The 26,762-nt window shown below is 39.8% G+C and overlaps 1 protein-coding gene across 12 annotated transcripts in view; it reads right to left on the bottom strand.

Annotated features, from left to right (window-relative positions):
* The window catches only part of LOC733397 (ankyrin repeat and SAM domain-containing protein 1A), a 317,888-nt gene extending 292,010 nt beyond the window's left edge, over positions 1-25,878 (bottom strand). For 4 of the 12 annotated variants that reach the window (XM_041582016.1, XM_041582019.1, XM_041582015.1 and 1 more), the window contains exon 1: positions 25,610-25,875. In XM_041582016.1, the coding sequence (XP_041437950.1) occupies positions 25,610-25,782 (173 nt within the window). In that variant the 5' untranslated portion in view covers positions 25,783-25,875. Of the gene's footprint in view, positions 1-13,198; positions 13,293-25,609 lie in introns of all 12 variants that reach the window. The other 8 variants (XM_041582013.1, XM_041582014.1, XM_018246531.2 and 5 more) reach the window with 5 other exon arrangements.
* Positions 25,879-26,762: the final 884 nt, after the last annotated feature.

Here is a 26,762-nt window from a genome sequence, read left to right as displayed (position 1 = left end):
TACTAGCCACCTCTGAACACTGCAGTGTTCTTTCTTCCAGAAATCCCCTGACCAGCAAGCGGGAGGAGAGATCTATAAGGTAATTATCCTTGCCATGCTAACCCCTTAACAGGGGAGCTTACAGGCTTACCTTCCTTTATTAGTATGTCCTTGCTCATGTAAGACTAAACTATCCCCTGGCCCGGACAGGACAAAAAGACTAATGGATTATGGGAGGTGCAGCCTTTTATTATTGAGGGAGGTCCTGTCCGCTGGCCCACGGGGATGTTAACCCATTCGGTGAATGCTGGCCATGGGTGACTATGGGAAAACATAATTATGTCTCTTTATAGGTCTCTTTTCTTGATAGGTCCCTCATCTGAAGTATGCAGTGCAGTTTTGGTCCTTAAGATGGATATAAATGAGCTGGAGACGTGCAACTAAACTGGTTAGAGGGATGGATTGACACGACCGGCAGAGGAAGAGGCGCAGGGAAGAGACGCCCGGTACTGATGTGGGCCACAAGAATCGTGGGCTCACCGGGTTTTTTCCTGGTGTCCCGCTGGCCCAGTATGAATAGGGAACGTTCGCTATACATACAAAGAGTTAATTCAATAGCACAAACATTCATATTGGCCATGAGTGTGTTAGAGCAAAAGGACAAAATCTATTAAAATGTTATTTTTAATATTACTGCAGTAACAGTGCACGTATATAAAAAGTATATTACAAAGAAGACATACATTAAAAAAAAACAGTAAAACCTAAACATGGCTAAGTACCTAGGATTTTCTTAGTGTTTTTACTGCCTTTTATTTTAAACACTAAGAAAACCCTAGGTACTTAGCCAAGTCTAGGAATTTCCTGTTGTGTCCTCTGAGGCAAGAGTTGGGAAACACTGGGCATACATTCCACAGATATGGAGCCTCCTTGTATGACATGGGGTAATGGATCTGTCACCTTTTTATTGCTTGCTGTGACATTATCCTCATTACCTTATACATGAGGTAGGAGTGCCCAGGAACTTGTCATTTACGACCCCCTGTAGGGGTTGTTATTTTCAGCCAAGATTCCCCAATATAATATTGGTACTTGCCAGTACCCAATATTATAGTAAAATAGGGGCATGCTGTCATCCATATGTGGGCGATTAGAAGGATACCAAACATGAGGGGTCTCATGTTCCAGTCCCCCAGGACCCATCCCTCCTAACTGGTAGGTATAGGCTGGCCTGTTTGGTATCATTAGAAAGCATGTGACCTCCTAATAACCAATATGTGAGTTAAGCACTGCGTATCTTGACAGCGCTATATAAATAAATGATGATGATGAGGATGTGAATCCTATGACAGAGGAGATATGGATCCTTTCCTACAATCCATATATCCAACTATTAGGGATGCACCGAATCCAGAATTTGGTTCAGGATTCGGCCTTTTTCAGCAGGATTCAGATTTGGCCGAATCCTTCTGCAACGCCGACCGGATCCGAATCCTAATTTGCATATGCAAGTTAGAGACGGGGAGGGAAATCCCATGACTTTTTGTCACAAAACAAGTAAGTAAAATATTTTTCCCTTTACTACCCCTAATTTGCATATGCAAATTAGGGTTCGGATTTGGTTCGGCCAAATCTTTCGCAAAGGATTCGGGGGTTCAGCCGAATCCAAAATAGTGGATTTGGTGCATCCCTAATAACAATCCTCCTGCAGTTCCAGATTCACAGCTCCTTTCCTTGACAAACAGATCAAAAGCAACTGACTGGCCCAGCTTCCCTGTCCAAATGGTGTGACTCCAAATTGTCTCAGTAGGCAGATATTGATGTCATCTTTCCACAGCCCCCTGGGGGATTATCCATTCAAAGGTCTCTTTGTGAGCCTGAGACCAAATATTTCCATTGTTAACTCTGCCCTGGCATGACAGTAAGCATGGTAGGATTATTTGTTGCATGGTAGGATTATTTGTTTTCCTGTTCCTTACATATGGAAGTTCACAATCAATGAGATGTAACAAAGCAGAATATTGTACACAATATGGGAGAGAAGAATTTATAAAATCTGCTTGAAAAACAGAAGAACCAAAAATTCAGTAAGCTTTAGAACACACTAGAATATATTAATAGTAAAAAGATGCAGGTTGAAAGTGTTGCTCCATTAAATAATGGTACCAGTATGGTTGTAACAGATACAGAAAAGGCAAATGTGTTAAATCACTTCTTTTCTTCAGTGTATACAATAGAGGAGTCTGGGTACACAGGCTCACTTTATAACTGCACGAATGGTTCAGCTCAATCTAGTCAGTGGCTGACTCAGGATATGATTCAAAAAGCTTTAGTACAAATTAATGTAAACAAGGCTCCAGGGCCTGATGGCATACACCACCGGGTTCGAAGAGAGCTTAGTTCAGTTTTAGACCAGCCCTTATTTCTGATTTTCTCAGATTCACTGTCATCTGGTATGGTGCCTATGGATTGGAAAAAAGATGATGTAATTCCAATATTTAAAAAGGGATTACCATCTCAGCCTGGCAATTATAGGCCAGTAAACTTGACATCTGTGGTGGGCAAATTATTTGAAGGCTTGTTAAGGGATCACATTCAAAATTTTGTCCTAATGAATGGCATTATGAGCAACAATCAGCATGGCTTTATGAAGGATAGGTCATGTCAGACGAATTTGATTTTATGCATTTTATGATGTGGTAAGTAAGTTTCTGGACAGTGGGGGGGGGGGCAGTAGATGTGATCTATTTGGATTTTGCCAAAGTGTTTGATACTGTGCCCCACAAACGACTGCTTTCTAAACTAAGGTCTGTTGGGCTTAAAGGACCAGTAACATCAAAATTTTTTTTTTCAAAATTCGTTAGTATACAACGAAAAAAAACACCAAGACAAATGAAACTTTAAATAGCAAAGCCTTTATTAAGAAATAACTTACAGAAACTCCACTTCCGCTCCTCTTCAGAAACGGTGACCATCCATTCTGCGGCGCTTGATTTCTCCTCCCTGGCTATTCACTGACAGCTGTTCTCTGTCCCGATCTCCTTCTCTTCTTCATCCTCCTCCCAGGTGTCCAACAGCAGCAGTAGGAAGTCGATGAGGTGCAGTAAGGTAGAGGAGTGCAGACACGAGTGTGCAGCCTGCGGGGGAGCCGAGCTGAACGGTACCTATACCGCCTCCTAATCCTCCTGTGCTGCCGGTGCAACTGGTCATAGACAGACAGAAACTGGATCCTTCCCGTGTATCTGGAGCCCAGCAGCAGCGGGTATGGGGGTCGCCTTCCTATTTGCGTGTTAGAAAACCTGGGATCTCCACGGACGTGCAGCCTGCGGGGGAGCCGAAGCAGAACCCCTGCCTATACCTCCTCCTCCTGCGCTGCGAGCGCTACTGGTCAAGAACTCATACAGAAGATCGTAAGATGCTAGTGTGTGATTGCCTCAGAGATTATTGCGCCGGCTGTTTGGTTTTCTAACACGCAAATAGGAAGGCGACCCCCATACCCGCTGCTGCTGGGCTCTAGATACACGGGAAGGATCCAGTTTCTGTCTGTCCATGACCAGTTGCACCGGCAGCGCAGGAGGATTAGGAGGCGGTATAGGTACCGGTTCAGCTCGGCTCCCCCGCAGGCTGCACGTCCGTGGAGATCCCAGGTTTTCTAACACGCAAATAGGAAGGCGACCCCCATACCCGCTGCTGCTGGGCTCCAGATACACGGGGAAGGATCCAGTTTCTGTCTGTCTATGACCAGTTGCACCGGCAGCGCAGGAGGATTAGGAGGCGGTATAGGTACTGGTTCAGCTCGGCTCCCCCGCAGGCTGCACACTCGTGTCTGCACTCCTCTACCTTACTGCACCTCATCGACTTCCTACTGCTGCTGTTGGACACCTGGGAGGAGGATGAAGAAGAGAAGGAGATCGGGACAGAGAACAGCTGTCAGTGAATAGCCAGGGAGGAGAAATCAAGCGCCGCAGAATGGATGGTCGCCGTGTCGCCGTTTCTGAAGAGGAGCGGAAGTGGAGTTTCTGTAAGTTATTTCTTAATAAAGGCTTTGCTATTTAAAGTTTCATTTGTCTTGGTGTTTTTTTTCGTTGTATACTAACGAATTTTGAAAAAAAATTTTTTGATGTTACTGGTCCTTTAATGAAGTCATTTGCACGTGGATAGGAAACTGGCTACAGGATCGGGTACAGAGGGTGGTTGTTAATGGGACATTCTCTACTTGGAGTAAGGTTCTTAGTGGGGTCCCCCAGGGCTCAGTATTGGGTCCACTTTTATTTAATTTGTTCATTAATGACTTAGGGGAGGGTGTTGTAAGTAATGTATCAGTGTTTGCAGATGACACAAAATTATCCAGCCCAATTAATTCCATCCAGGATGTGGCATCCTTGCAACAGGATCTTGACAAACTGGCAATCTGGGCAGCTAAGTGGCAAATGAGGTTCAATGTTGATAAATGTAAGTCATGCACCTGGGATGTAAAAATATCCAAGCCAATTATACCCTTAATGGGACTGCACTAGGCAAATCCATTATGGAAAAGGACCTTGGCGTCCTTGTAGATGATAAACTTGGCTGTAGCAAGCAATGCCAGTCGGCAGCATCAAGGGCAAATAAGGTCTTGAGCTGTATTAAAAGCGGCATAGAGTCAAGGGAGGAGGGGGTCATTTTTCCACTGTTTAGAGCACTTGTAAGGCCCCATCTAGAATATGCCGTACAGTTTTGGTCTCCATCACTCAAACAGAACATTATTGTATTAGAGAGGGTACAGAGAAGGGCAACTAAGCTGGTAAAAGGTATTGAAAATCTTAGCTATGAGGAAAGACTGGCCAAATTGGGGATGTTCACGCTGGAGAAGAGGCGCTTAAGGGGTGATATGATGACTATGTATAAATATATAAGGGGATCATATGATAATCTCTCTAATGCTTTATTTACCAGTAGGTCTTTCCAGCTGACACGAGGTCATCCATTCTTATTAGAAGAAAAGAGGTTCCGCCTAAATATTCGGAAGGGGTTTTTTACAGTGAGAGCTGTGAAGATGTGGAATTCTCTCGCTGAATCAGTTGTACAGGCTGATACTTTAGATAGCTTTAAGAAGGGGTTGGATAGCTTTTTAGCAAGTGAGGGAATACAGGGTTATGGGAAATAGCTCATAGTCCAAGTTGATCCAGGGACTAGTCCGATTGCCATTTTGGAGTCAGGAAGGAATTTTTCCCCCTCTAAGGCAAATTGGAGAGGCTTCAGATGGGTTTTTTGCCTTCCTCTGGATCAACTGGTAGATAGGTAGTTAATTAAAAAAAAAAAAAGGGTTGAACTCGATGGACATGTGTCTTTTTTCAACCTTACTTACTATGTTACTATGTTACATCAATTTTGTAGATAAAAGTGTTAATTGATGACCACACAGCTGCCTCACTGATTTTCTCAGAAGGAATTCTGAAATAGAGTGCCCAGGACACCACCACAACCATGACAGATTATGTTTTTATAACAGACGGTACAGTAGCTTTTTTTAAGCAACTTTTCAATTGTTACTTTCTATTCAGGTCCTCTCCACTTCATATTTCGGTCTGATTTTCCAATCAATACGTGGCTGCTAAGGTAATTTGGACCCTAACAATCAGATTGCTGAAACAGCAAACTGGAGAGCTGCTGAATAAAAAACACAAAAACCACAAATAATAAAAAATAAAAACAAATTACAAATTGCCACAGAATATCACTCTACATCAGGGGTGCCCAAGACTTTGATTGCAATCGTATTGCAATCAGTAGACCGCTTCAAAATTCATGGTAGACCGCAACAGCTGCATGCACATTGCATTTTCTTCCATGTTCCTCACTCCCACAATCGGCTACTTCTAGCAGTGCAGAGAGGGAGAGAGAAAATAGGCTGTCAGCGACCGGGCTGTGAGAAAAGGGGGGATGTGGAGGGAAAGGCTTTCAGAGATTGAGCTGAAATGATTCAGAGAGAAGGGGGAGAGAGAAAGTGGGTTGTTAGTGAATGGGCTGTGACAGTAGGGGTGGAAGAGGTAGAGAGAGCGGACTTTAAGAAGTAGGGCTGTGATAGATGGAGAGATGTACAGAGAGTGCGCTTTGATAGAAACGGAGGTGTGAAACGCGAAAGAAAAGGGATGCAAAACTAACGTTTGTCTTACTGGCAACTTATAGGCACTGTGACTGGTGCTGAAAGAAAGTAGCAGAGATAAAGGGAAAAAGAAAAGTATGGAAGCAAAATGGTTGGACTGGAAAGCTGTTGCTAGGCTGCATTCTATCTCCCCTGCTGAGTCTCTGCTGCTGCTCTGCTCTTAGTGCTGAGTAGTATCTGGAATGTGCCTGGCTTTTAACCCTGCGGAGTACGTCTGCAGGAATTAATGAAGATTACTGAAGCTCTGAAGATGGCCCCCCGTGAGCACCACTGCGCTGACTCTGCAACAAGGTAAAGCCTGAAGGCTTAGGGGCATTTACAAATGTTAACACCAGTGCTTATCCAGAAGCTAGAGAGAAATTAAATATATGAGTGCACTGTTTACGTAATGGTGAGAGCATAGAATCAAGTGAGCAAGTTGTAGGTGGAGAGGACAGGAGAAGCTTAGTAACTTCTGACACCATTACAAGATTAGCGGTGTCTGAAGGGTGGGAAAATTGTTTGTGGATAGATTCTACTTTGTTTGAAAAGAAGTCAGCAAAGTCCTGTGGGGTATGTACAGTTAACTTTTTAGGACACTGCAGTAAATATATTTTAGAATATCATGATAAAATCCTAAAATATATGTCTTTCCAGATGTTTTGTATGTTCGTACAAGAGCCAGAAAGCCACAAGTTTGAATTCAGCGAATTCAGGCGATCAATTTCTCCTCCCTGGCTATTCACAGACATCCTCCTCCCGGCATCCAACAGCAGCAGCTGTGTCACAGGCTCTCCTCTCCTTCACCATGCATCAGCTTCCCTCTTCTGCTCTCCTTACCTCCCTCTCAGTCTACCCTCCTCCCCTACTCTCAGACAGAGACATACGGTGCCTGATTACATCCCAGTTATAGGCAGAACAGAAAGGCGCACAGCGCATCACAGTGGTGAATTCAGTTTGCAACATGGGCAAGTTTTATAACTGGGGTAGACTCTTCAGCAAACGCCTTTCCTATACAGGCGTCCAATATTCCAAATGTGAGCAAGCAGCCCAGGAGAGCAGTGAGCGTGGTCTCACGATCAGGATCTGATCTTTTAAAAATCTCAACATCTATGGTCAGCTTTAGTTGTAGTTCTGATATAGTTGGAGATTTAGACATATTGGTATTGCGTTAGTTTCTATTTTTTCTTGTAGTTGCGATAGGGTTTTGATTTTGCCTTTTTCAGGAGTTATGATGTCCCATATTTGAAATGTGTCTTGGTTTTGCCATACACGGTGGAAAGACATGGATTTCCCTGGTGGGAATCGAGGATTGCCAGTGGTGGATTGTAGCAGGCTTGGTTTGGATAGAAGAGGATATCGTTTGGTGGTTTTCATCCAGAGTGCTATAGTGAACTTGAGTGAAGGGGGGGGGGGCATCTGTCTGCTGGATGGTTTTGTCCCCACCCTGGATGGGGTTACATATTTAAATTGGAGTAGGTCTGCACACATTCATCGAACCACCCCAATGGTTAGGGTCACACAGTAATCATCAAAACCCTGGAAAAGTTACACTTCCAACCCTCCCCCCCAGAGTTACTCCCAGTACCACCCAAGACTGCATCAAATAAGACCTTTTATAGATATTCTATTATATTTCACTTTCTATCACTAAAGGATTCCTCCCTGCCAACTGACATATACCAGGTGGTGAGCCAAAATACATATGAAATTTCTTGTTGTCGTCTAGGAGATGTTTGCACATATTTTGCCCAAGTAGAAAAAAAGGTTGCAACCTGACGTTCTCTATTAAGAGTAGCTTCCAACCAATCCATATGATTCAAAAAATCAAGTTTAGTAAGCATCATTTCAAGTGATGGGGGCAGACTTGATATCCAACAGTGAAGTATGAGTATGCGCTCCTTATGGTGTGTAGGAGCTGAGCCAGTGTGGGAATTAAATATTTATCCAGCAATAAAGTTCGTGCTGTGCTGTATGGGCATTCAATGTAAAATGAATTCCTTATCAAATTAGTGCATCCGGTGACCAACTTTGTCACACAGCCATGGTATGGCGATCGATATTGCACATGACCTGCATATAATCATGTTCACCCAAGCATGGCCTCAAGTCCGGCAGCAAACTGCCGCCTAATAAAGATGTATACTGATCGTGACTGGCCACGTCCCACACCGGATGTCAACGCTCGGCACTTAAATCCAAATTACACATTGCGTCCACTTGCTCCAATATGCACACAGTCCTCAAGAGATTCCAGTTGTCCCAACACTGCGCTGTACCTCAACAGCTGTTTTGCCACCGACCGTGGTTTTGTCTCGACACCAGCTCCGCTCCTAAGGCACAATACTGATTAATCCCATGGGACCAATTAGTCCCCCACTACGGATTTAAGGACTATATTGGTGCTAATAACCACTTTGGATTACTCCATATACGAATGATGTCAGATGTGGCGGTACACATTTATCCTCCTTATATGAACACTTACCAACGGATTCATTTGGACTGAGGCTCTGTGCACCGCATTATAATCCATTACAACTGGGAACAATTTGGAGGTTTAATTTAACAGAATACAAATTGCATGCGGTTTCCCATATCTAATAGTGTTAGATAAGTGGGGTAGAGGGATAACTATCCCCAAGACAGCGCTGCTTATTTTAAATGGTTTTAACATATATGGCATGGTGGAGAATAAATATTGCCTTTTAATTTAATTTTCATTGCATGGCTATTTGTTACTTAATACTATTAGGATTGCATATGGAGACTAAGTCCCATATTGGTGTATATATATTGTAATTCAAAGTACATGTGGACACATCCACCAATGCAGGCTAAGAATTAGCTGCTGAATCTATCTATATATGCACCTTGCCTGGGCTTAACAGGTATTTAATATGCATGTGTTTCTACACCAAAATATGCTCCATGCAGACACAGTGCCTGAGTGCAAACACAGGATCAGGTAGAGGCCAGCAGATCATCTGATTTTCAGCCTGTGTACAATCAGCCATATGAGACAATAGCCTTAAGCTTATGCCACACATGGCAGATTATCGGCTGCAGATAAGTGCATGCAAATAATCAGCCCCTACACGTCTAACAGCTTTCCAATGTGCAGGTACGTAGAGTAGATTTTAGCACCAAAATTCAAACTCGTGTATCGCCGCCAAAAGTGCTATGTGTACTTGCACCTGGCCCGAAGTAGTGGACCCCCCTCCCTCCCCCCCAGCCTAGCTGCTACCCCGGGCAAATGCCCCTAACTTAATACTTACCCCACAGTGAAGATTCACAGCATCGGAGTTCGCGGCAGCCATCTTCTTCTCTTCGGTCTTCATCGGGAAGCAAGTTCCGTATCAGCGCATGCACAGTTGGAGCAGTCTTCGGGTTTTTGTCACCTGTGCATGCGCAAAAGTCATGAAAATTGTAGAAGCGCGAGAAGAAGACCCGGTGAAGGCCAAAGAAGAAGATGGCGCCTGTGAACTCCAATGCCATGAATCTGCACCGAGGGGTAAGAAAAAAAGTTAGGGGCATTTGCCTGGGGTAGCAGCTAGGCTGGGGGGAGGAAGGAGGGGGTCTATGTAGGGTAGGGTTTTCTTTAATAAGGGGTTTACTCCTGGAAAGTTGAAGCTTTGAGGCAATTTTCAGATATTTCACCAAAACCGTCAATTTTGGGAAAGCCTTGCGACTCAGTAGTTTGGAGCAGAAAGCCATGGGTATCCATTTTAGATTCGGTAGAATGTGTACTTTCCAAAAATATATGGTTTTGAGGGGTAAACTTATTTTTTGTTTTTACCCCACAAAAAAATGCAGTCAATGTGTTGATCTTTCATTAGCTGAAGTTACCCACAGGAGTATTTGTATGTGCGAACTTCATTTTGGGGCCTGTAAATGCCAGATACTTTGGTAAAAAGTATGAAACAATGCACAATGGGCACCAAACCATTTGGAGGACCCCAGGCAATCATATTTAGGGTGCTTTTTCTTGGGCGATATGATGCTGGAAAGTTGAAGCTGAGGCAATTTTCAGATATTTCACCAAAACCGACAATAGTTTGGAGCAGAAAGCCATGGGTATCAATTTCAGATTCGGTACAATGTGTACTTTCCAAAAATATATGGTTCTGGGGGGTAATCCTATTTTTCTGTGTTTTTACCCACAAAAAATGCAGTCAATGTGTTGGTTTTCAGTAGCTGAAGTAAAGTCCTGGACAATTTGGATGCGCTAACTTCATATTGGGGTCTCTAAATGCCAGATACTTTGATAAACCTATGCACAATGGGCATTAAACTGTTCAGTGGACACCTGCCAATCATCTGTGTTTTTTCTTGGTATCCCCAGTGTGGGATATGCGGAGCTGCAAAATAAAACCTTTGAAGTGATTTTTCAGAATGTTGATTTTTATAAAAATCGCTATGCTCAGACAAGTTTTGATGTTTGGTAGTTAGGAGAGAACTTGTCTGAGCATAGCGATTTTTATAAAAATCAACATTCTGAAAAATCACTTCAAAGGTTTTATTTTGCAGCTCCGCATATCCCACACTGGGGATACCAAGAAAAAACACAGATGATTGGCAGGTCTTTTGGAATTTACTAAAATATATATGGTTTTCTGTGGTAAACCTACTGTTTCATGATTTTTTGGCCTTGGAATCTAAAGTATGCCGTTTTCTGCCTTCGTACTTTAAAAATTCGGTAATATACTGCAGGGAGTTTTTTGCTGTACAGAAGTCCTAAATCTGCCTAAAACTATACATATCTGATATTGGCACGTTCAGGAGACATGAGGCTTTCCAAATCAGTTGGATTTTCATGTGTAAAATGAAATATTTTTCTGGTGTAAATTCATATACAATGAAAAATAGGAATTTTTCTTTTTTTTTGGTATTTATCGCTATAAATCTTTTTGAAGAGGTGGAAATACATGAAAACTCAGGCAGATTTAGAAAGTTCAGGTTCTCCCGAAAAAAACAATGTAAAGCTTTCCTAGGTAAACTATAGGTTTCCCCTCAGAAAATGCTCCTAAATTGAGAGAGCACAAAATGTTTGAAAAACGGCCTGCATTTCACGTAACCAAAATGTGAAATTTGGCTGTCACTTAAAGGGTTAAAGAGCTGCTGAATAAAAAGTTAAATAACTCAAAAACCTTAAATAATAAAAACCAATTGCACATTGTCTCAGAATATCACTCTCTACACCTTACTAAAAGTTAACTCAAAGGTGAACAACCCCTTGAACACGTGCAGTGTCTGACAGAGGAGTCTGCTTTCGGCTGATTCCATAGGAAAGCTACCAGACTAGATATGTAATTGTTGGGTGGCTGAAATTCTATGTCAGGCAAGAAATGGCCAACAGTTCAACTACAGCAATCAATATGTATAGTTTTATGAAGATTTTTACATAAACTCCCTGCAGCATTACAGCAGAATATGGTATACTTGGATTCCAAAGCCAATAATCCTGGAACAGTAGGTTTACCCCAGGAAACCATATATATACCATAGTACAGATTCTGTTGAATCCAAAATGGTAACCATGTCTTTCTGCTCCTAAATTACCAAACATCAAAGCTTTTCTGAACGTATTGGTTTCTATAAATATTAAAGAAAATTCTGAAAAATCACCTCAAAGCTTTCACTTTGCAAGTTCATATCTGCCTCATAGCATTAGGTGACAAGAAAAAAACATCCTAAAATCAGAAAGCATTTTTGGAAAGTACACGTCTTCCTACTCCCAACTACTAAGTCGCAATGCTTTACATAAATTGTCGGTTTGGATGAAATAAATGAAAATCACCTCAAAGCTTTTACTTTATACCATCTTACCTCCCTCATAGCATAAAGTACCAAGAAAAAACATCCAAAATATGAATTCCAAGGGTCCACTGAACAGTTTGATGCCCATTGCGCAGATACTAAAGTATCTGGTGTTTAAAGACTCCAAAATGAAGTAAGCGCATTCAATTTGTCCAGGAATTCACTTCAGCTACTGAATAATCATCACATTTACTGCATTTTTTGCGTGGTACAAACACAAAAAAAAATTGACTCCCTAAAACCAAACTACTGAATTTTTGATGAAATACTTGAAAATCACCTAGCTTTTTATTTCCCTCATAGCATGGCACGGGTCCAATGAACAGTTTGATGCCCATTGTGCCTGTATAGCATTACCAAAGCATCTGGTATTTAGAGACCCCAAAATAAAGTTAGCGCATACAAATTTTCCTGGAGGTCAGTTGAAAAATCAACACATTTATGACATTTAATCCAGGTTAAAAACACAAAGAGATACATTGACCTCCCAAAACCATATATTTTTGGAAATAACACATTGAGACAAATCCAAAATGGGTAATCATGTCTTTCTACTCCAAACTACAGAGTCCCAATGCTTTCCCAAATTTGTCAGCTTTAATAAAATAGCTGAAAATCACCTCAAAGCTTTCACTTTCTAGTATCTGATCTCTCACATAGCATTAGGTACCAAGACAGAACCTGAGGTCCACTGAACAGTTTTCTGCCCCAATATGCATAGATGTACTTAATTATATGATGTAGAGAGGCACCCAAATGACAATATAAATTTTCACGGCTGACACTTTAGCTGCTAAAATACAATTATGAATGTATTATGTGTCATAAGAGCCCACTAACAGTATGAAGACCCTAGAAAACCATATATTTTCAGAAAGTACACATTCTGACAAATCCAAAATGGGTAAATACATTTTTCTACTGCACACTACCAAACTGTAAAGCTATGCTGAATGTAGTTTTTATCAAATTTCTGAAAATCATCAGAAAGCTTGCATTTTACCCCATTCTATGCCCCACATTTCATAACATATCAACATAAAGAGAGAGAGAGAGAGAGAGAGAGAGAGAGAGAGACACACACTAACTATAGAGTTTAGTAAGAAGAAAGAAATCATCCAAGCCACTCTTAAGGACGCTTTTTCGGAATCGGATGCGACAGAAAATAAGGTTAAGAAATACAAATGTCGGATATTGTCGCATCATTCATCCGACACGACTGTCGGATGCAGAAGCATGAACGATGCAAAACCATCCCACATTGCTATTGCTTACCTTATTCTCTGTTGCATCAGATTTGATGCCTGCTTTTTGGCGCAGCGTGTCAGATCCGCCGAAAAGGCATTGAAATCGGCCGTGTTGTTCTACCCTATAAGCATTAACAGAATCAGCCATCACAACATTCCATAACCTCACTGTCATCACTGTGAAGAACCACCTATGTTGCTTCAAATGAAAGTTCTTTTCTTCTAGTCTGAAGGGGTGGCCTCTGGTGCAGTGATCCTCTTTATGGGTAAAAATGTCCCCTGCTATTTGTCTATAGTGTCTTCTAATGTAGTTTTAAAGTGTAATCATATCCCTGAGCAAGCACCTTTTTTCCAGAGAAAATAACCCCAATCATGACAGTCTACCCTCATAATTTAAGTCTTCCATCCCTCTAACCAATTTAGTTGCACATCTCTGCACTTTCTCCAGCTCATTTATATCCCTGGAGTACAAAACTGCACTGCATACTCCTGAACGTAGCGTTTTTTTTATCAATTTCTGAAAAATTGTCACAAAGCTTGCATTTTACCCCATTATATGCCCCACATTTCTTACGTATCAACACTTTGATGACCAATATACACAGATTTACCAAACGATGCAGCATATATAGGCACCCAAATAACAATAGCTTACATAAATGTTCATGTCCGACGCTCTGGCTGCTGCAATACAAGCATCTGGTATGTGTATTATGTGCCATAAGACCCCCCTAACAGGATGGAGGCCCTAGAAACCCATATATTTTCTTAAAGTACACATTCTGATGAATCCAGAATGGATAACTAAATTTTTTCTACTGCAAACTACCAAATAGGATTTATGGACATAAAGGCACAAACGTGGCACAATTTGATGAAGATGCACTGATCCCGAGCTCCACACCGCGCAGCTACAAGCTCCCCCTTAATAAGCTTAAATACGCTTCAATTTCCCACTGGGACAGCCTTACACAAACGTGCACCGATGGGGAAACAAAGGAACCTCGCTGGGGAACATGAACCGGACCAGGCCACGGAAGCAAGCTCACCATCACAGCCACAAACTCCTAAGCACAATACAAATTCCTCTCCCCCCCAGATGAGCACTTCGGAGCTGCCAACTACACAAATGGTAACTACCGATTTCCTCACGCAGCAACTAGCCGCACTACATAACTCGGTGTCCTCAGCAATAGCAGGCACAGACATATAGGCAGACATACAATCACTGGGGCAGAGGGTAGATAAGCTGGAAACAATATCAGACAACCTCATCATAAGACAAAACACCTTAGAAGAGGATCAGCTTACCCTACAAGAGGAACTGACTAAAATGAAAGCATATTGTGAGGATCTAGAAAATAGAAACCGACAACAGAACCTCCAAATTAGATGGATTCCTGACATTATTTCACCTAAAGAAATTAGACAATATCTCAGATCCCTATTCTCCAAACTTTTCCCTGATTTACCTGCAGATGCCTGCCGATTTGATAGAGCTCATAGAGCACTTGGACCAAAACATCCTTGCCAGCAAAACAACAAGGATGTTATAGTTTGCTGCCACTACTTTGAAAGCAAAGAAAAAATTATGGCAGAAACTAGAAATAGCTCAACTGTGGATTTCCAAGGGGCCAAACTACAAATATACAATGACATCTCACCAATTACATTGGCCAAAAGAAGGGAATTGAAGCAAATCCCGCAACACCTATGAGACAACAATATTCCCTACAGATGGGGATTCCCTTGTAAAGTAATAGTTTCATTGAAAGGCCAACAACATATCCTTAAAGATGCAAGCCAAGGCAAAAAATGTATAAGTTCACTGGGACTCTCTCCAAACACAATGGATAATGGCAAGCCTGCATATCAACGCACAAAAATAACAACAGAATGGGAAAAGGTAAGCCCCAGACGCTCCAGGCCCTCACCCTCTTCAGTGCACTGCTCCAGATCCCCAACATGAGACACCATATCTAGATCTTCTCTCCTTGGACAGACAACAGACCCACTGATGCACTTCAGCGAACCCAAAGCCATGAGTGTGAGCAGGGAACCGATGGAATCTGAAACGAATCGGATCACCTAGACGATTTCCCTGACACTGGTATTTGATAGAAATATACCTATAGTGTCACTAGGTACCAAAAAAAGAGGTACTTCCAATGACTGTACAGAGTTTTCTATGTTTGTTTTTTCTATGCTCCCCTTGTTTAGTTTTATGGCGGGGAATTTCTTGTCAGTTACTTTAAATACTTCTCTACCATCAACCTCCAGCTAAGTTTTTTATTCAAAAACAAGCCATAATTTATCAGCTTTAATGCAACCATCTAATGGATACCCACTCCACACGAAGGGTTACGTTTTTAGTTTGTTCAGTTATAACTATATGGTTTTCAATTACCTCTGCTTTTTAAATACGTGCTGATCTACAGGGCTTAGCTTTGCTGGAAAAGGCCCGGATATCATAGCACGTGTTTCAAAACCATTTACCAATTCATCAGACTACACATTTTTTTTCCTATATTTGTTCCCCCTATTTAATTTTATTGCAAGAAACTAGCCCTCAGGAACTTTCAACAATTCTTTACCTACAACCTCCAACCGAGTTTTTTATTCAAGAACAAGCATTAGCCTATCAGCTTCAAAGCAATCATCTGATGGACACTCACTCCATAACAACTGATAACCAATCATACCCTAGAATACAAACAGGTTACAAAGTACATTAGTTACTAGTTTGTTCAGTTATAACTATTTGGTTCTCAATTATCTATGTTTTTGAGATACATGATACAAATTCTCCCTCTGGTTAAAGTAATTAAGTTTTTTGGTTTTAGACATAATTCTATATAGTAGAAGAGATAAATGCTGTATATGTTTTAACATGTATATTGATACTGGGTGTTTACCAACATATGGGCCTTATATAGCCAAGAAGGCTACCTCTGCTACAATAATCCCTTTTCTTGATCATATAATGCAATGATTTCACTGAATGTCAAGGGCTTGAATAGCCCCAGGAAAAGAACACTGACTTAAACAAGACAAAGTAGACATTACATTTATACAAGAATCACAGTTTTCACTACCACAGTACGTTGATGAATATATATGCCCCAAACACTAGACAAATTCATATGCTACGCAAAGCACTATGCCCGACTAAGTTTCTATAGTATATATCAATATTAATAATAATAATAATAATAATATACCTCAACCCACTTACTAGGGTTTCTGGTTCTTTTAAGCAAGCAGACAATGAATCCACACCAATGAGCATATAGTAAAGTGATATATTGTAAAATAAATCAATTGATTATTATACATTAACCCTTTCCCTGCCAGCCGTTTTGTCCTAGATGCGAACATCTACTGCCAAGCAGTTTTTAGATATTTTGCACTCTTTCACTTTAAGGGCCTTTCCTGGGGCGGTCTTTTAATTTACCCAGCAAAACAATATATTGTTTTTTTCAGGACAACCTGAACTTTCAAAATATGCAAGAATTTTGGTGTAATTCTACTTCTGTAAAAAAATATAGGCTTCTAAGTGTCCAATAAAATGAAACAAATCATGTTTCACAAAGAACAATCACATATATCCGAAACATCATTTACTTTATGTATGAGAACACAGCCGATTTGGAAAGGTCTATGTCTCCTGAACCCGGCAATACCAAATATATATAGTTTTATGGAGATTTCTCACTTGTATAGATCAAAATCTACAAGCAGTACACAACCAAATTTCCAAAGCACCGCTCCCCAAACGGCATACTTCTGATTTCAAGGCCAAACATTCCACTAACAGTAGGTTTACCCTAGAAAACTACCCATTATTAGAAAGAACAGATTCTGGTGAATCAAAAATGGGTAAATATATCGTTGTACTCCAAACTACCAAGTTGCAATTGTTTCCTAAATTATAATGTTTTATAGAAATTGGTGAATTTTTTGAAAAATGACCTCATAGCTTCCAATCTACAGAAGCATATCTCCCAGGTGATGATCTATGATAATCAGGGCTTCATGTAAGTTCCCTGAACAACAGCTTTCATATTAAATAACAAAATCAAGATGGCAATTTCTTACACAACCTCTAAGCACCCCTCTGCCATCACAGTAGCAGGAGGAGAATTCAACCTAGTTAAAGCCTTAATTTGGGAAGAACATAAAGCAACTATACGAGGTCACCTCATTTCACTCTCCACAGCCAATAAAAACATAAACAAGATGAAATCTATTCCATTGAAAACAAACTGAGGACCTTAGAAACTTTAAACCAGCAACATCCTACTCCCCACACATATCAGGCAATCCAGGACATATGAGCCTCAATGAAGCAAATGGCTATAGAAAACGCAGAAAAAACTATAATTTTGTCCAAAAGAAAATACTACCAGATGGGAAATGAAGCCCATACCCTGTTAGCTAACCAACTTCGAAACAGAACAAAACAATCTCAAGTTTTAACCATAAGCATGCCAAATGGCCAGGTTACGCATAACCCCTCACAGATTACCGACACCTTCCCTTCATACTACACATCACTATACAACCTACGTCCATCAAACTTAGCTTCACAACAGGGTGACCTCTCACAACTAAATAAATTTTTAAAAAGCTGTAAACTGCCCACATTATCTATAGAGGAAACAAAAGAACTCAGCAAAGAAGTCACCACAGAAGAGGTCCTCTATACATTAAAAAATCTTCCCCTTTATAAATTCCAAGGACCCGATAGATTCTCCTTTTCATATTAAAAGACCTATAAAGAATTATTTTCACCAATACTAGCAGACCTTTTCAATGACTTCTTACAAGGTAAAGAAACTATCCCACAACATATGCTTTCTTCCTATATAACTGTCTTACCTAAACCAGGAAAAGACCCTACACAATGTAGCAATTATAGACCGATAGCATTACTCAACTGTGATTTTAAATTTTTTACCAAACTCCTGGCAAACAGATTAACACCTATTTTACCCCGTCTTATTGACGCAGACCAAGTGGGCTTTGTTTTTGGCAGACAAGCAGGCGATACCACCCGCAGAACAATCGATCTACCATATATTCTTGAGTATAAGCCGAGTTTTTCAGCATCCAAAATGTGCTGAAAAAGTCTACCTCAGCTTATATTTGAGTCAGTGGGAAATAGCTGAGATTGCAGTCACTTTTAATCATTCCTATACCAACAGTTTGCTTGGGGAGAGACTGCAATATCACACAGCGCCCTCTGTTGGTTATATGAAAGAATAACAGTGCGCCCTCTGTTGGTTATATGAAAGAATAACAGTGACTGCAATATCACACAGCGCCATCTGTTGGTTATATGAAAGATTAACAATGACTGCAATATCACACATCACCCTCTGTTGGTTATATGAAAGAATAACAGTGACTGCAATATCACACAGCGCCCTCTGTTGGTTATATGAAGGATTAACAGTGATTGCAATATCACACAGCACTCTCTGCCCATGGTAGTGGGACAGTGGGACAATGCACACAGTAATCCGTTTGGCAAGTCTCTGTCACCATCAACTTTTGGCGGTCGCTTTGGCGGAATGTGCGCTGCTGGGAGACAGGGCTGTAGTTGTGTCTAGGCTTATACTCGAGTCAATAAGTGTTCCCAGTTATCATAGGTAAAATTAGGTACCTCGGCTTATACTCAGGTCGGCTTATACTCGAGTATATATGGTAATAGACACAATTCAAACACAAGGCATCCCCTTCGTAATCCTAGGACTAGATGCTGAAAAAGCCTTCAACAGACTACACTGGGGGTACATGTTCCAACTTCAACAATTTGGCTTTCAAGGCCCTTTCCTACAAGCTATACACTTGCTCTATTCAAACCCAAAGGCACACCTGAAAATGAATGGGAAGACAGGGAACCAAATGAATATTGAGAATGGTACGAGACAGGTATGCCATCTGTCCCCACTGTTATATGCATTAAGCATAGAACCTCTAGAAGCCAAAATATGGGACCACCCTGACATAACAGGTATCCCAGTCGGCAAAGAGAACTATAAGATCTCACTCTATGCAGATGATGTTATGATGACTGTTAGCAATCCACATGTATCATTACCCATCTTGCATAGTGTTCTATAGACCTATGGTCACTTATCAGGTTACAAAATAAACTGGTCAAAATCGGAAGCGCTTGCATTGAATGTGGATGAACGCTCTAAAGCGGCATTAATGTCTAATTATTCTACACAAATTAAGTATTTAGGTATAACTTTGACATCTACTTACCAAAAACTGTACAAAGCAAATTATATCCCACTGGTGAAATAACTTAAAACAGATATGAAAGAATGGAAGAAATATAATATCTCTTGGCTGGAAAGAATAGCAGCTGTAAAAATGAATATATTGCCTAAATTGTTATACTTTTTCGAAACCTTGCCCATAAGCGTTCCCGCCACTATGTTACATTATATTCAAAAGCGAATAATTTGCTACATATGGAACAACACTAAAAGTAGAATTCCGAGGTCAGTTTTGACTGCTAATAGGAGTCAGGGAGGACAAGCAATCCCAGACATTGGCAAATATTATGAGGCTACCCATCTAAGACAAACTTTAGCATGACTACAACATAATACACCCACAAAATGGTCCCTACTTGAAGCACAATGGACTCAATCATACCACATTAGCAACCTTATATTAACTGATAAGTCTAAGGTCCAACTATCAAACTTAGCTCACAAACCAATACGCTTTACAATGTCTATCTGGAACCAATGTGTTAAAAAATACAAGATCAGCACCCATCCCTCACCAATGACAATACTCTCAGCCAACCCTGCCTTTATCCCAGGACAACAAAAATCTTTCTCCACAAATTGGGCCACCCACCACCTGATTAGACTCAGATTTTTTTTCAACTCCTGAAACCACAAACTATATACCTACTAAAAACGCAACGAAAAATGCGAGTGGAGAACGAATAAAATAATGGACTATAACCAAATCAAACTTTTTACAGAGGCCGCAATGAGCAAAAGAACCAATTGGGCCCTCACTTCCTCTGTCAAAGTAAACTTTGTCATCTCAGCAGTATATGAATACACAGCGAGACGGAGAGATATGAAAAAATCCTAAGAAGCCCGTATCACTATAAGGGTCTGATCTCCCATTTATATACATTAAAGGGGTTGTTCACCTTTGTAAGAAATTGACAAATCTAACAGTTCACATGAATAGAACAAACTTTTCCATAGAAATAGTTAACAGAAAAAGTACAGTTCAAGAGATATTCACCTCAGAAGTGTCCCTGTACTAATCCTTCAGTTCCACACAGACCCTGTGCTGGGAGGGGGTCACTGACCCCCAAAAACACTACAGTGTTCACTTCCTCTTCCTTATATGACATCACACATTGTACTGGCAGCTAACTTAACTCCTATTGGCTATGTCTGCTGTCAATCCGCCACTGCTTCCTGTGCTGGGCTGTGCTGGGGAATTTGAGCAGCATTCAGGTACTGAAGAGAAACTGTTACAAGTTTGTGAGAGGGAGGGGGAGTATGGGCTGTGTGCTGCAGAGACTTCAACTGTGCAGATGGGGGGGATCGAGGTGCTTGGGACCTGGAGTTTTCTGGATAATGGATCTTTCCATAATTTGGATCTTCATACCTTAAGTCTACTAGAAAATCATGTAAACATTAAATAAACCCAATATTTGGGATCAAGTACAAGCTACTGTTTTATTATTACACAGAAAAAAGAAATCATTTTTAAAAATTTGGATTATTGGATTATAATGGCTATTATGGGAGATGACACTTGTACTTTCCAGAAATATATTATTTTTTAGGGGGGGGGGCGTCCACGTATTATTTTGTGTATTTACCTCATAAAAAAAGGTAAAATATTTTTCTGGTATAGATCCCTATATCATGAAAAATATAACTTTTTCATTTTTTAGTATTTAGAGCTCTAAATCTTGTTCCAGAAGTGGAACACTTAAACACTTAAAAAAGGTATCGTTTTCCTAGGTAAATTACCGCCCCCCCCCCCCCCGGGAGAGCGCACAAAATGTTCAAAAAACCTACCTGCCCTCATCACTGCTCTGCCTATCACTTAGGGTTGCCACCACACCCTTTTAAAACCAAACACAATCCACAGCCTGCATGGCTAATTAGCAATTCATTTAGATGCATGATACATGGCTGCACAGAAATCAGTTCAGTCTGCAGCATCTAAATGAGTTGATAATTAGCCATGCAGGCTGTGGATTCCATATGTGTTTGGTTTTAAAGGGTTGAGGTGGCAACCCTACTGTCCCTGCTAGATGTGTAAGTTAAATACGTTTCTAAGCAAGTCAGTGCTGGTTTTGTTGCAATTTTGTAAATAACTGACATTGCTTAATGCCAAAGGTTGCCAAACAATGTTGCTCCTTCCTTTTCTGCAGTATTTGTCTGCACGGCTGCGTGATTGTTTGTTGCAAGGCAGGTTTGTTTATATGCTGCGTCTGTTAACATCTGCCATTACAATTGAGTAATCAACCAATGACCATTCAAATTATGTGACTGGTTACAGTTCACAAGCACCCAATAAATTACTAGGAGGAGGGCAGTATCAACATCCAATAGGAAACAAGTAAGGGCAAAGCCTGGGCATGATGATGTCATCATATAGGAAGTTCTTGGTGTGTCAGGTTCAAAATAGGCCAATCCCATCACTTCAGAAAACTGGTCAGAGAGACAGGAAAAGGACTGAGTTTATAGGTATAAAAATTAGCTTTTACAATGGCATTTTTACTTTTTGTTATGGAAAATGTTTTTTCTAACACATTGAGAGCATTGTTAGTGGTTTTATAAGATTTGTACATTGAAGGTGAACAACCCCTTTAATGAACCGGAAGACCCATTTCAGAAACACGCATATATGAAATATAAAACTGGGCAGCAAACTGGAAAATGAGGTTCAATGTTGATAAATGCAAGGTTATGCACTTTGGCAAAAATAATATAAATGCAAGTTATACTCTAAATGGCAATGTGTTGGGAGTTTCCTTAAATGAAAAGGATCTAGGGATCTTTGTAGATAACACGTTGTCTAATTCTGGGCAGTGTCATTCTGTGGCTACTAAAGCAAATAAAGTTCTGTCTTGCATAAAAAAGGGCATTAACTCAAGGGATGAAAACATAATTATGCCTCTTTATAGGTCCCTGGTAAGGCCTCATCTGGAGTATGCAGTTCAGTTTTGGACTCCAGTCCTTAAGAGGGATATAAATGAGCTGGAGAGAGTGCAGAGACATGCAACTAAATTGGTTAGAGGGACGGAAGACTTAAATTATGAGGGTAGACTGTCAAGGTTGGGGTTGTTTTCTCTGGAAAAAAGGCGCTTGCGAGGGGACATGATTACACTTTACAAGTACATTAGAGGACATTATAGACAAATGGCAGGGGACCTTTTTACCCATAAAGAGGATCACCGTACCAGAGGCCACCCCTTTAGACTAGAAGAAAAGAACTTTCATTTGAAGCAACGTAGAGGGTTCTTCACAGTCAGGACAGTGAGGTTGTGGAATGCACTGCCGGGTGATGTGATGGCTGATTCAGTTAATGCCTTTAAGAATGGCTTGGATGATTTTTTGGACAGACATAATATCAAAGGCTATTGTGATACTAAACTCTATAGTTAGTATAGGTATGGGTATATAGAATTTTAATTAAAAGTAGGGAGGGGTGTGTGTATGGATGCTGGGTTTTCATTTGGAGGGGTTGAACTTGATGGACTTTGTCTTTTTTCAACCCAATTTAACTATGTAACTATGTAACTATGTAACTATGTAACTATGTAACTATGTAACTATGTAAATACTGGGAAACAATTATGGGAGAGGATTGTTCTATAAAACAATGGAATAGTTTGGGAAAATGCACGCAAAATGGTAACATGCATTCAGCAGAAAAAAAGCATTTATAAAGCAATGATGTATCTAACATCATTAGATAGGTATCTAACACCGGATAGACTAGCTAAAATATTTCCACAGGCAATCCCAAACTGCTGGAGGGGATGCACAATGAAAGGTTCACTATATGATGGACCTAACATATTATGGACCTGCCCCAAAATAACAGAATTCTGGAAGGAAGTATCTAACCCAATATGCAAAGTTATGAAAACGACATCAACCATTGAAATGCAGCACTTGTTATTAGCCCTTCCAATTCCTAAGCTTACAAAACCTGCCCAGAAAATAGTTAACAAAATTACAACTGCAGCTCGCATAGCATTTACCTCTAAGTGGAAACCTCAGTGACTCCCACCGTAAAAGAGGTTATATCTAGTATCGAAAGTAATAAAAGGTTTGAAGAAATGACAGCCAGAATAACTAACACGGCTCAACAATACATACAATATGTAAAAGGTGGACATAATAGGTAACCCCACCAGATCATGAGCAGAGAAAGGTCAGACAATACCCTACTCCCATTCTCACCTCTCAAATAAGCAATAATCTAGACAATGGAGATTTTTAATATGATACCCACTGTCCATTAAGAATATGCATGCTGAAAACTTAATTAAATGAAGGGTCTTATTGTTTCTTTTGATTTTGTTTCTTTTCTGTATAGTCATGACAAAAACAATAAAAATAAAGTTACAAATGCACCAAAATCTCAGAAAACTTTTAGTATGATGTAGATCAGTGATCCCCAACCAGTAGCTTGTGAGCAACATGTTGCTCTCCAACCCCTTGGATGTTGCTCCCAGTGGCCTCAAAGCAGATGATTATTTTTGAATTCCAGGCTTGGAGGCAAGTTTTGGTTTCATAAAAACCAGGTGCACTGCAAACAGATCCTCAATGTAGGTTGACAATTCGCATAGGGGCTACTAAATGGCCAATCACAGCACTTATTTGGCACCCCAAGAACATTTTTCATGCTTGTGTTGCTCCCCAACTCCTTTTACTTCTAAATGTTGCTCACGGGTTCAAAAGGTTGGGGATCCCTGATGTAGATAGAGAGTGATATTCTGATACAATTTGAAATTGTTTTTCATTTTTTATTTGTGGTTTTAGCTTTTTATTTAGCAGCTCTCCAGTTTGCAATTTCAGCAATCTGGTTGCTAGGGTTCAAATTTGAATAAGAGACAGGCATATGAATAGGGACAGAATTGAAAGATAAGTAATACAAAGTGGAAATAGCAATACATTTGTAGCCTTTTTAGCTCATTTATTTTTTTAGATGGGTCAGTGACCCCCATTTGAAAGCTGGAAAGAGTCATCATAAGAAGAATGAAAATAATTCAGAAACTATACAAAAATAAATAAATGACAACCAGTTAAAAAGTTGCTTAGAATTAGCCATTCTATAAAACAGTAAAAGTTATCTTAAAGGTGAACCAACCCTTTAAATGGAAAATGAATGCCCACCATCATATGGCACTAATCCCCACAAATAAATAACATTGTTACATACATTATCAAATAGTAATGGCCATCCTCCTATAGCAAAGAAATACCCAACATCATTGACTCCCAAAAAGTAGCAACAAAAATCCCCAGCAAATAGAAATTGAACCCTAGTGACCAGCTTGCTAAAACTGGAGAGCTGCTGAATAAAAAGCTAAATAACAAAAACCACACATAGTAAAAAAGGAAATCCAATTGCAATATAACACTCTACATCATAATAAAGGTAAATTTAAAGGTGAATGATCTCATGAACACATAATGTAATAATAGTCAGTACTTCTACTTTAACAAAAACAAATATTTTAATAAAACAAATTAATATTTTTGCTGTTAGTAGTATATATATATATATATATATATATATATATATATATATATATATATATATATATATATATATAAATAAAAACATGCAGAATGTTTATATGTTTCTACAAGATTAACCACAGATAAATCAGTAACATATATTTACACTGCCAAAAGGGAGGCATCATACTATGTTACAATGGATATAGCAATACAAATTATATTTATTTTAATATTTATTTTCTTTAAAAGACAACCAAAGACTGATAGATGTAGCTGGAAATTAATAATTAATACAACTATCCATTCTTATTTTTATTCATATTGGGTCTCATTATGGTAGTAGTACTACAGAAACACATAGAAACATATGTGTGGGTGTGTGGGTGTGTGTGCGTATATATATATATATATATATATATGTATATGTATATGTATATGTATATGTATATGTATATATATATATATATATATATATATATATATATGCGCGCATCTCCTTTGTCATTATTTGATTTCCAAATAAGAAATGCTCCCTAAATGAGAGCCTAGCAAACTCACATTTTGAGCATTTGCGATAAGGTGTCATAACAAACACAGACACATTAGTCACACGAAAACCTTAACAAATTCACGTTATTAAAAGTCTGTGTACAGCATAAAAGACACAATACCTAAGCAAGCTGCTCAGAGTGTGGTTAGAAGTTACTCCCCCAGTAAGCCCCACGCCTCCAAATGTGGCTCCGCCCGGCCCTGCACCGCTGAGTCGTTTTCCGCCAAGCAGCCTTTCCACTGCTGCCCGGTTCCCGGTGCGCGAGGCCTCCAGTAACTCCTGCTCTTTCCCCATCCCACAGTCTCAGTCTCCCCGGCAACCACGCCTCCACTACCACTTCCGACTCCAACGTGTTAACGTCACACGTACATCCTAAAGCTTTACTCCCTAGAAGCCTTGTAGAACGTCAGAAGCGTAACATTGAACCGTGTTAATTTCACCCCGTGAATAAAGTTGTTCATAAATTTTTACAACAAAACTAATTCCATTATGAAAATTCGTCTGACGTATGTAATGCCCATAGTTGCACTGTATGTTCCAGGTAAACAGGAAAGGCAATACAGACGGGCACTAAAGCTGTTTAATCTGTGGCATGTTAAACTTGAAAATTATACATTTTTAGCAACTGCTTGTCTTCCCAAAAAATGTTTTGCCTAATAAAAGAAAACATAATTCTAAGCAACTTTGCAATATACATTCATTACAAATGTTATATTTTTTTTAAAGTGATTTGTATATGTATTGCTATTGAAAGCAGTGTTTGTCCCTATTATCTGCCCTTATGGCTCAGACTCAGACTGGTAACGCAATGTAAACAAGCCAGCTGATTAAAGGGGGTGGTTCACCATTAAGTTAACTTTTAATGTTATAGAATGGCTAATTTCAAGCAACTTTTTCAATATTGTATTTTTTTTTCTAGTTTTTGAATCATTTGCCTTTTTCTTCTGACTCTTTTCAGCTTTCTGACCCGATCTAAAAAACAAATGTTCTGTAAGGCTACACATTTATTGTTATTGATACCCATCTTTCTATTTAGGTTTCTCCTGTTCATATTCCAGTCTCTTATTCAAATCAGTGTGTGGTTGCTAGGGTAATAAGGACCTTAGCAACCAGATAATTGAAACTGCAAACTGGAGAGCTGCTGAATTATAAGATAAATAACTAAAAAAACAGTAATAAAAAAAAATGAAAGCCAACTGCAAATTGTCACAGAATATCACACTCTGTCTACATCATACTAAAAGTAGATTTAATGGTGAACAAGCCCTTCAACA

This window comes from Xenopus laevis, chromosome 2L (assembly GCF_017654675.1).
Source record: "Xenopus laevis strain J_2021 chromosome 2L, Xenopus_laevis_v10.1, whole genome shotgun sequence".
Classification (NCBI taxonomy): Eukaryota; Metazoa; Chordata; class Amphibia; order Anura; family Pipidae; genus Xenopus; species Xenopus laevis.
Note: the sequence above shows the minus strand (reverse complement) of the source record. Positions and strands in the feature narration are given on the sequence as shown.